Here is a 12122-nt window from a genome sequence, read left to right as displayed (position 1 = left end):
GAGCAATCATAATCTATGTGAAAGAGAACATAATGTCACATCCAGCTGTATATTATAATGCAGCATCAGGGGATACTGGATCTAATATGCATTTATTTACGCAGCAAAACCTCTGCAGTGAACATATAAGTAGTCAACCATGTGCTGAGAGAGAGAGAGAGAGAGAGAGAGAGAGAGAGAGAGAGAGAGAGAGAGAGAGAGAGAGAGAGAGAGAGAGAGAGAGAGACAGAGAGAGAGAGAGACAGAGAGAGAGAGAGAGAGAGAGAGAGAGAGAGAGAGAGAGAGAGGAGAGAGAGAGAGAGAGAGAGAGAGAGAGAGAGAGGGGAGAGAGCGAGAAATAGGCTGTGTGGTAATTATAAAGGGAAAGGATACAGATACGGTTTATAATCGTGGAGACTCATGAACCCCACACAGCTCTATCTGTTTACCCCTGGATTCATCCACGCCTAACCTTTAAGAATCCATTCTGGGCATTGACTGCAATGTTGAACCGAATAAGAACAGTGTCTTCATCCTCAATTCATCTAGGCACTGATTCCGACCTGACTTAAGCGAGCGTAAATGGAACGTAATTCCCTTTTTATGCACTTTTTTCTCTATGTGTATTCTGACCTTGAACTTAAGCATGAGAAGAGCATGCTATTCACCCGCTATTCGTTCGGGTAAAGATGGAATAAATGAAGGTGTGGTGGAGGTGTGTCTACAGATACACCATATTCTGACCTTGACTTCATTCCCTCATAATTCCACCACCTTTACGCGTGAGGAAACCATGAATAAGTTTGAGCGAACCTGCCGGTTCCAAGTGGAAAAAGCATCTACTTTATTTTTTACGATAGAAATAACAGCATTCTCCATACACTGTAATATGGGGCGGCAGGTAGCTTAGTGGTTAAGAGCGTTGTGCCAGTACCTGAAAGGTTGCTGGTTCTAATCCCCGAGCCGACTAGGTGAAAAATCTATCGATGTGCCCTTGAGCAAGGCACTTAACCCTAATTGCTCCTGTAAATCGCTCTGGATAAGAGCTTCTACTAAAATGTGAATGTAATTTATACATTGATAAGATCTAGGTAAATGAGTAATCCGTTTGGAGAAGGGGATTGTAAATACACATAGCAATTGTTTTAGATTATTATTCCTTATGATCCCTGGAGATGAATGCGAAACCAGCCATATGGAAGCAAACTGAAAATCGGTTCACGACGAATGGACCATTGTCATACAGTTCCATGATTAGTGAGAATTACTGTAGATTTACAGGACTATTGTTCAACCCCTATTGTACACTTTTTTCCACCTTCCAATATTTCATGGATTGAACTTGAATATGACAACTTTCAGAATGAATCAAACCACTGTATTTTTAATTAATCAATATATTTTGTGCGTAAAGGCACTCCAAACATCTATTTTTTAATGATTCATACATACAGTACTTTCCTAACCCTAAAATGTGCCTAAATAATCTACAAGATCAGAGTATTTTTACATCTACCAGTTGGTGCTGAAACAGAGATGAATATGCATTTACATTGGCTTGTGAAACTATTCACCCCCCTTGGCATTTTTCCTATTTTGTTGCCTTACTAACTGGATGTAAAATTGATTTTTTGGTGGTTTGTATCATTTGATTTACACAACATGCCTACCACTTTGAAGATGCAAAATATTTTTGGGGGTGAAACAAACAAGAAATAAGACAAAAAAACAGAAAACTTGAGCGTGCATAACTATTCACCCCCCCAAAGTCAATATTTTGTAGAGCCACCTTTTGCAGCAATTACAGCTGCAAGTCTCTTGGGGTATGTCTCTATAAGCTTGGCACATCTAGCCACTGGGATTTTTGCCCATTCTTCAAGGCTAAACTGCTCCAGCTCCTTCAAGTTGGATGGGTTCCGCTGGTGTACAGCAATCTTTAAGTCATACCACAGATTCTCAATTGGATTGAGGTCTGGGCTTTGACTAGGCCATTCCAAGACATTTAAATGTTTCCCCTTAAACCACTCGAGTGTTGCTTTAGCAGTATGCTTAGGGTCATTGTCCTGCTGGAAGGTGAACCTCCGTCCCAGTCTCAAATCTCTGGAAGACTGAAACAGGTTTCCCTCAAGAATGTCCCTGTATTTAGCGCCATCCATCATTCCTTCAATTCTGACTAGTTTCCCAGTTCCTGCCAATGAAAAACATCCCCATAGCATGATGCTGCCACCACCATGCTTCACTGTGGGGATGGTGTTCTCGGGGTGATGAGAGGTGTTGGGTTTGCGCCAGACATACCGTTTTCCTTGATGGCCAAAAAGCTCAATTTTAGTCTAATCTGACCAAAGTACCTTCTTCCATATGTTTGGGGAGTCTCCCACGTGCCTTTTGGTGAACACCAAACGTTTTTTCTTATTTTTTTCTTTAAGCAATGGCTTTTTTCTGGCCACTCTTCCGTAAAGCCCAGCTCTGTGGAGTGTACGGCTTAAAGTGGTCCTATGGACAGATACTCCAATCTCCGCTGTGGAGTGTTGCAGCTCCTTCAGGGTTATCTTTGGTCTCTTTGTTGCCTGTCTGATTAATGCTCTCCTTGCCTGGTCCGTGAGTTTTGTTGGGCGGCCCTCTCTTGGCAGGTTTGTTGTGGTGCCATATTCTTTCCATTTTTTTTATAATGGATTTAATGGTTCTCCGTGGGATGTTCAAAGTTTCAGATATTTTTTTATAACCCAACCCTGATCTGTACTTCTCCATAACTTTGTCTCTGACCTGTTTGGAGAGCTCTTTGGTCTTCATGGTGCCGCTTGCTTGGTGGTGCCCCTTGCTTAGTGGTGTTGCAGACTCTTGGGCCTTTCAGAACAGGTGTATATATACTGAGATCATGTGACACTTAGATTGCACACAGGTGGACTTTATTTAACTAATTATTTGACTTCTGAAGGTAATTGGTTGCACCAGATCTTATTTAGGGGCTTTATAGCAAAGGGGGTGAATACACATGCACTTACCACTTTTCCATTATTTATTTTTTAGAATTTTAGAATTTCACTTCACCAATTTGGACTATTTTGTGTATGTCCATTACATGAAATCCAAATAAAAAATCCATTTAAATTACAGGTTGTAATACAACAAAATAGGAAAAATGCCAAGGGGGGTTGAATACTTTTGCAAGGCAATGTGTATCATATTTAAAGGGATGGCTTAAGATAAATGTACTGACAACCCATTTGAATGAAAAACGCCATGAGAAATTATATTGGCCAGCAAGTGGGAGGGTTTTCAGAGATTTAATTACATTTATTCAGGGTGCGCAAGGGAACCACACCCTCAAAGCCCGTTACACACCCTTACAAGGTAAATCTGAATACCAACTACTGTGAGTAGGAAAGGCATGTGTAGGAAAGGCGAGCGTAAGAAAGGCGTAATTTCCGAAGTCGGAATCGGACAGCCAAAGAACCCTTTTGGGACCATTTTTTCTAAGTGTGTAGGCCTTCAGTGGGGAAAGAATATCTTCCAACACATTGTACCAAACTCAAAATTCAAGAAAAAGAACAGGAACATAACATCACTTAATGCGCCCAACTGAATAAAAAAGGCCTGAGGATGAGCCATGCTTCGGGCTTACACTCACACAGAGACAGCACCCGCACGGATAATGCTACCAGCAACAACAACCACACAGCTTACACAACCTATGGTAGCCTAACGCCATCACTATCACACTATCACCAAAAGCAACAACAGTGGCACATCAAAGGATGTGAGCGTGGCAGGCTTGTGATGCTGAAAGGACAGCGACTGTAATACCAGCGCACTCCATGTAGGAGAGCGCACTTTTTGTAAAACACATAGGCTGATAGAAAGACAGCAGTCACACACAGCATGATGTTAAAGGAGAAGTAGCCCATTCACTCCGACATAATAAGCCAGTACGTCCCAATCACATGAGAATACAGAAAAGCAACCATTAGAGTAAGCATTTCCCAATCAAAATGTAGAACTATTACTTCCCATTGCAAACATCTTTTTCACATTCATTACATAAAGTAGCCTAACCGGTGATCTAAAGTTTAAATGGAACAATGTTTCACACACATAATCTATTTTCAAAGAGATAGCTAACAACAGCAAGCGAGCTGCAATAAAAAACACGGTTCCACTCACCAGATGATGATCATTTGAAATGTAACTTCTTGTTGAAAGTGAATCTTGAAAAGGGCGAATCTAACAAATTAGCAACAACATCCTCTTCTGCTGCAGCCACTACACACTTTTTACAAGCCTACAACAAAAGCTGGCTAGCTAGACCGTCAGAAAACTACTGCTCGCTATTGCGCAAAGACCTGTTGGCCTTTGAGAAGGCAGAAGTTTCTGCCCTTATAGAATTGAATGGCATATGCCTTCTATATAGCTCAGGGGTGTCAAACTCATTTCCCCCCGGGGCCGCATTCGGTCTTCAACAAGGTCTGGAGGGCTGCACTGATTATTTAAAATATTTCCTCACTGTCAAAATGGTCCTCCCTGACTGTCCAGCTTTCATTTCGGGGATTTATTAGCGAACTGGACACAGTCAAGAAACTGTATGAATGTTTCCTTTCCAACACAAATCGAAGAGATTTAATCAGAATATAATTTAAAGAATAACATAATTAGAATACAATTTAAATATTATTGAAAAGATGAAATATAAATTAAAACAACATTTATAGTTTAAAACTACAACAATTATTTAAAAATCCTTAGGCTTTCTCTGAAGGCGTAAATGGTCCTCACGGTTCCCCACTGGCCTAAATAAAAAATGCTTTCAGACAGCCTGGATAAAAGTGATAATGAAAAGATCATCCCGTTTGTGAGAGAATTCTAAATGTTAAATTCCGTAGGTGTTTGACATTCGCAGGAGACGGTAAAGCAAACACCGGACAGGAGGCGACGATGAGGGGAGGATTAGGGACCAAGTGAAACTTCACTCCCCTAATTCTTTGCCTTACAGATAAGTGGAAAAGCTATTCAAATGGAAAGTAGACATTGTTCCAGCACACTTTGATCAGTCATGCTCTGAGTTGTGTCAGTTTTCTACTGGCTCTGATGCACACATACACACACACACACACAACATACACACACACACAACACACACACACTCACGGAGGCACACACATGCATGGTCACAAATGCACACACAAACACATGCACACATATTTCCTATTCCCACATAGAGGTGTAGGGTCATCTGAGGGTTATTCATATGACCCTACATATCCACCTGCAAAGAGGAGTCAGGAGGGTGAGTGTGCATGTTGCACCTCGGCCTCCGCCGGACGGACAGAATAATACCACCAGAGAGAGAGAGAGTGTGTGTGTGTGTCAAATCAAATCAAATAGTATTCGTTCGCATGCTTCGTAAACAACAGGTGTAGACTAACAGTGTGCGTGCGAGTGTGTGTGTGTGGGCGTGCATGCGCCTGTGTGTGTGTGTCTCATCGGACTGAGAAAATAACACCATCAGTGAGAGGAGTCGTAGCCTAGGGGGCGTCACAGTGGGATGGAGGAAGATAAAGTTGGCTTGACTCTATTTTCATGGTAATTATATAGGTTGGTACAGTGGAACTGAACATGTGAGTAGACTGTGACATTGTATTTATTACTGTTTTGATCAATTTTGTAGTTAATTAATCAGTAATCTAAAGCAATAATTCTGTGAAGAGGGGAGGGATTAATTAATTTGAGTGTGTTCATGAATCTAATGCAAACAACATGATGTGTATTTACACATACCACAATCAACATATAATCATTACTAGTCAGTCTGTAACAATGAACTTACTGTACCCTGTACCTGCCTATGTAAGGTACAGTATAACTACAGAGTTAATAGAGCCACTTCATGTGAAGCGTTACCGAAAAGGGTTATGTCTACACTCTCTAGTGGTACAGTATAAAGAGCATTAGCCCTACTTCTCTAGAAGTGGTTTGCCCTTACCTTTGTGGTCCATTTTGTGTCTACAGATGTTTGCTCATAAAAATAGAATGAATAGAACAGGCTTGGAACCTCTAACCCTGGCAATTTGACTGGTAAACTCATGGTCTACACTCGCAATGGCTGACTGGTATTGTGATGCAATAATTTCCATGGTAATGTAGAATGTTAATTCAAATTATGCTAACTGATGTGGCTCATGCAATGGAATGTACTTTTTGTAATGTCAGTTGAGTTTAATCAACAAATCACAGCACAGCTTGATGGGTACACTTCCTACTTTTACTTCCTGTTTTTACTTCCTGCTTTGCTCCAATGGGTTCATTCAAAATGGCTGCTAGTCCACCCATTATGCCATCATTGACTTGAATGGGGACGTCCATTCTATTCATTCTATTTCTGTGTGTTTGCTCCTCTGCTACTGTAATCAAGATGCATCACAAAAGTTTTGTATCATTTCAGCCAGTAGTTTTGAAAGTACTGCTCATGAACCAAAAAGGGTCCCCAAAAATGTTGCACAATCGTGTCCTACATCATCCATTTCCTATATGTTATGTCCTTTTTGGGGTGCAATTCGTATGATATGTTACGAATACAATTCGCACAATATGTTACTCATTTGTTGTGCTTAAGTCCCGCTCAATCGCTTTAAGATGGTGTAGTAAGAAGCAGCAGTATCCTCTCAGCAGTGGTTTCCCCTAGAGCAGGAACTAGCACACCCGGGGTGTTACCACGGCTGTTAGGGAGGGAGGGGCCATTCAGGAGGCAATCATCACAATCTTCACAGCTCTAGATTGTGGGAGCTGTTGAATTTCTCATTACAGAAATCCTCTCATGCATGGAGGGGACGTTGTAAGACATGCACACTGTGTCTGTCTTCATGCTGATTATAACCGATGGTGTAAGGGTTGGGGTGAGGTGAGATGTGACCCAGGTACGGTGCAGGATATACAGTAGGCAGTAGGAAGAGATGGTGAAACAAGGATCTTTACTGGTGGTCCCGAAGCCAGAATACAAAATAACGGACTTATCATGATAAAAGAAAGGCGGAGCAAATAAGTCTCCAAAAACCGTCTGATAGCCAAAATACGAAATACTACCTAAGAATAAAACAAATAACGAAACAGGGAGAACACTTCTCAAGTACCTGTACATAGATCTCTCCGATCAGACACTGAGTAGTACTGCTGGACATAGAGAAACTAGCAGAGAAAACTGAGCAAGGGAACACAGGGAAGTGAGGGTATAAATACACAGGTGAACCGATAGACACAGGTGACACCAATAGGATGATTAGTCCCGACTGTGAGTGAGGAGGTGCCTAAGGTTGTCGGAGGATGACACCTAGTGGGTCGCTCCGGAACTGCGACCCCCTTCTGTAACACGATGGCATTTAAACAGCTGTGTCTTTATCTAAATAGTTTCAATACTGTCATCTTTCCTCTATCTCAAAATGCTGTTTGACATTGGAAACAATGAATAAATACATGTAAAACAATGAATAAATACATGTCAATGGATATGCTGGATCAAGGAAGGGATATTCCCATCTACAATGGCTTCAGAAAGTATTCATACCCCATGATTTATTCCACATTTTGTTGTGTTACAGCTGAATTAAAAATTGATTCAATATTGTTTTTCTTACCCATCTACACAAAAAAAAACCATAATGACAAAGTGAAAACATGTTTTTATACATTTTTGCTAATTTATTGAGAATTAAATACAGAACATTTACATAAGTATTCACACTCCTGAGTCAATACTTTGGCAGCAATTACAGCTGTGAGTCTTTCTGGGTTAGTCTCTAAGAGCTTTGCACACCTGGATTATACAATATTTGCACATTATTATTTAAAAAGTTATTCAAGCCCTGTCAAATTTATTGTTGATCATTGCTAGACAACCATTTTCAAGTCTTGCCATAGATTTTCAAGCAGATTTAAGTCAAAACTGTAACTAGGCCACTCAGGAACATTCACTGTGTTCTTGGTAAGCAACTCCACTATAGATTTGGCCTTGTGTTTTAGGTTATTGTCCTGCTGAAAGGTGAATTAATCTTCCCAGTGTCTGGTGTAAAGCAGACTGAACCAGGTTTTCCTCTAGGATTTTGCCAGTGCTTAACTCCACTCAGTTTCTTTTTTATCCTGAAAAACTCCCCAGTCCTTAATGATTACAAGCATACCCATAACATGATGCAGCCAACACTATGTTTGAAAACATTTTACATTTACGTCATTTAGCAGACGCTCTCATCCAGAGCGACTTACAGTTAGTGAGTACATACACTTTCATACTGGCCCCCCGTGGGAAACGAACCCACAACCCCGGCGTTGCAAGCGCCATGCTCTACCAACTGAGCTACAGGGGACTACATGGAGAATGGTACTCAGTAATGTGTTGTATTGGATTTGCCCCAAACATAACACTTTGTATTCAGAACAAAAAGTGAATTGCTTTACCACATCTTTTGCAGTATTACTTTAGTCCCTTGTTGCAAACAGGATGCATGTTTTGGAATATTTGTATTCTATACAGGCTTCCTTCCTTTCACTCTGTCAATTAGGTTAGTATTGTGTAGTAAATACAATGTTGTTGATCAATCCTCAGTTTTCGCCTATCACAGCCATTCAACTCATGGTGAAATTACTGAATGGGTTCCTTCCTCTCTGGCAACTTAGTTAGGAAGGACGCCTGCATCTTTGTAGTGACTGGGTGTATTGATACACCATCCAAAGTGTAATTAATAACTTCACCATGCACAAAGGGATATTCAGTGTCTGCTTTATTTTCACCCATCTACTAATAGTTGCCCTTCTTTGTGAGGCATTGGAAAACCTCCCTGGTCTTTGTGGTTGAATCTGTGTTTGAAATTCATTGCTCGACTGAGGGACCTTACACATACAGTGGGGGAAAAAAGTATTTAGTCAGCCACCAATTGTGCAAGTTCTCCCTCTTAAAAAGATGAGAGAGGCCTGTAATTTTCATCATAGGTACACGTCAACTATGACAGACAAAATGAGATTTTTTTTCTCCAGAAAATCACATTGTAGGATTTTTAATGAATTTATTTGCAAATTATGGTGGAAAATAAGTATTTGGTCAATAACAAAAGTTTCTCAATACTTTGTTATATACCCTTTGTTGGCAATGACACAGGTCAAACGTTTTCTGTATGTCTTCACAAGGTTTTCACACACTGTTGCTGGTATTTTGGCCCATTCCTCCATGCAGATCTCCTCTAGAGCAGTGATGTTTTGGGGCTGTCGCTGGGCAACACAGACTTTCAACTCCCTCCAAAGATTTTCTATGGGGTTGAGATCTGGAGACTGGCTAGGCCACTCCAGGACCTTGAAATGCTTCTTTCGTTGCCCGGGCGGTGTGTTTGGGATCATTGTCATGCTGAAAGACCCAGCCACGTTTCATCTTCAATGCCCTTGCTGATGGAAGGAGGTTTTCACTCAAAATCTCACGATACATGGCCCCATTCATTCTTTCCTTTACACGGATCAGTCGTCCTGGTCCCTTTGCAGAAAAACAGCCCCAAAGCATGAAGTTTCCACCCCCAAGCTTCACAGTAGGTATGGTGTTCTTTGGATGCAACTCAGCATTCTTTGTCCTCCAAACATGACGAGTTGAGTTTTTACCAAAAAGTTCTATTTTGGTTTCATCTGACCATATGACATTCTCCCAATCCTCTTCTGGATCATCCAAATGCACTCTAGCAAACTTCAGACGGGCCTGGACATGTACTGGCTTAAGCAGGGGGACACGTCTGCACTGCAGGATTTGAGTCCCTGGCGGCGTAGTGTGTTACTGATGGTAGGCTTTGTTACTTTGGTCCCAGCTCTCTGCAGGTCATTCACTAGGTCCCCCCGTGTGGTTCTGGGATTTTTGCTCACCATTCTTGTGATCATTTTGACCCCACGGGGTGAGATCTTGCGTGGAGCCCCAGATCGAGGGAGATTATCAGTGGTCTTGTATGTCTTCCATTTCCTAATAATTGCTCCCACAGTTTATTTATTCAAACCAAGCTGCTTACCTATTGCAGATTCAGTCTTCCCAGCCTGGTGCAGGTCTACAATTTTGTTTCTGGTGTCCTTTGACAGCTCTTTGGTCTTGGCCATAGTGGAGTTTGGAGTGTGACTGTTTGAGGTTGTGGACAGGTGTCTTTTGTACTGATAACAAGTTCAAACAGGTGCCATTAATACAGGTAACGAGTGGAGGACAGAGGAGCCTCTTAAAGAAGAAGTTACAGGTCTGTGAGAGCCAGAAATCTTGCTTGTTTGTAGGTAACCAAATACTTATTTTCCACCATAATTTGCAAAAAATTCATTAAAAATCCTACAATGTGATTTTCTGGATTTTTTTTCCTATGTACTTTTGTACCTATGATGAAAATTACAGGCCTCTCTCATCTTTTTAAGTGGGAGAACTTGCACAATTGGTGGCTGACTAAATACTTTTTTTCCCCACTGTAATTGTATGTGTGGGGTACAGAGATGAGGTAGTCATTCAAAGATCATGTTAAACACCATTATTACACACAGATTGAGTCCATTCAACGTTTATGTGACTTGTTTAGGCTTGCCATAAGAAAGTGGTTGAATACTTATTGACTCAAGACATTTTAGCATTTCATTTTTTATAATAATTTTGATATTGTAGATAGATTGTGGCTTCCATCAATGTAATTGTCTGCATCATTTCCAATCCCCCATATGTTTTTTGTAAATATATTTAAAAATAAATAAATATATATATATATATTTTTTAAATATATTTTCCTTTATTATTTTCCCCAAAGCCTAGCATCCCTCCCCTCTAACCCTACCATCCCTCCCCATTTTTTATTAATTTGTAAAAATGTCAAAAAACATAATTCCACTTTGACATTATGGGGTATTGTGGGTAGGCCGGTGACACAACAAAATGTGGAAAAATTAAAGGAGTGTGAATACTTTCTTAAGGCACTGTACCTCTTGAATTATTTCCATATATTTTAGGTCTATTTGCTTTGCAGTAAAGTCTCATTCGATTGACATTTTAGTCATTTAGCAGACTCTTATCCAGAGCGACTTACAGTTAGTGCATTCATCTTAAGATAGCTAGGTGACCACGTATCACAGTCATAGTAAGTACACTTTTCCTCAATAAAGTAGCTAAGTCAGTGGGTGTAGTAAAAGGTGAAGTGCGAGTGTTAGTTCATGAAAGGCAAGGGGGGGGGGGGGGGGTTATTTAAGATACTCTTTAAAGAGGTAGGGTTTCAGACATTTTCGGAACATGGACAGGGACTCTGCTGTCCTAGCATCAGGGGGAAGCTCCTTCCTTCCTTGACCTGGGTTCACCTTACATTTTGATTGGTTCTCGGAGGTGGAGCAAACGAAACTCATAGCATAGAACAAACATAGTTATTTTGATGTTGTGTAGTACAGAGGCCATGTAGATTGTGATGTTTGTCATGATAAATTACTAGGATTATGAAATCCTCTGGAGCGCAGATGGCCTACCATGGCCTTCTGGTAGATTCAAACTTTAATTAATCAAACATTTTTTCATTTCAAATACCCATCATTTGTTTCCCAGCCAACCCAGTAAACGTATGAAACCTCATTAGTATAATAAATAGGCTGTGTTCATTAGAATGGAGAAAGACAGATCGCATTCATTAGAATACTGTGACCCACTTAAGGTAGGGTTCACTTTGCTGGGATTATATATTTTCCTTTCCACTTACCAGATATTATTGCTGTCAGGAGTCTTGATGATAACAAATGCTCTTGTCACGGCTTCCAAGTGATTGTTCCCTCTTGTGCTTTTTGTCCTTCCAGCTGTAGTTGTGGAGAAAAAAGAAGAGGTGACAACAGTCTCAGGAAAAGTGGATGGTGAAAAGGGGGAAAAGAAGACCAAGGGGAAGAAAGAGGGCAAGGGTGCCAAGGAGGAAAAGGATGATGAAAAGGAGGGATCGACTAAGAAAAAAGGAGAAAAAGGAGAAAAGGGGGGAGGAAAGAAAGGAGAAGCAAGTGAAGGAAAAGGGAAGAAGAGTGGAGAAAAAGGGGAGAACGAAGGAGGTGATAAAAGAGTGGGTGATAAAGTAGGTGTTAAAGGAGGAGGTGCAAAAGGAGGTGCAAAGGGGGGAGCCAAAAAACCTCCTGTGAAAAAGTGA

At 40.8% G+C, this 12122-nt stretch overlaps 1 protein-coding gene across 1 annotated transcript in view; it reads left to right on the top strand.

Annotated features, from left to right (window-relative positions):
- Positions 1-12122, top strand: part of LOC311098882 (transmembrane inner ear expressed protein-like) — a gene marked incomplete at both ends in the record, with an annotated part of 32219 nt that extends 20097 nt beyond the window's left edge. The window contains one exon of the mRNA XM_084139438.1: positions 11788-12122. Coding sequence (XP_083995564.1) covers positions 11788-12122 — 335 coding nt within the window. The remainder of the gene's footprint in view (positions 1-11787) is intronic.

This window comes from Coregonus lavaretus, assembly GCF_964263955.1.
Source record: "Coregonus lavaretus genome assembly, chromosome: 23".
NCBI classification, from domain to species: Eukaryota; Metazoa; Chordata; class Actinopteri; order Salmoniformes; family Salmonidae; genus Coregonus; species Coregonus lavaretus.
The sequence above is the reverse complement of the archived record's forward strand: the minus strand, read 5'-3'. Positions and strand labels throughout refer to the sequence as shown.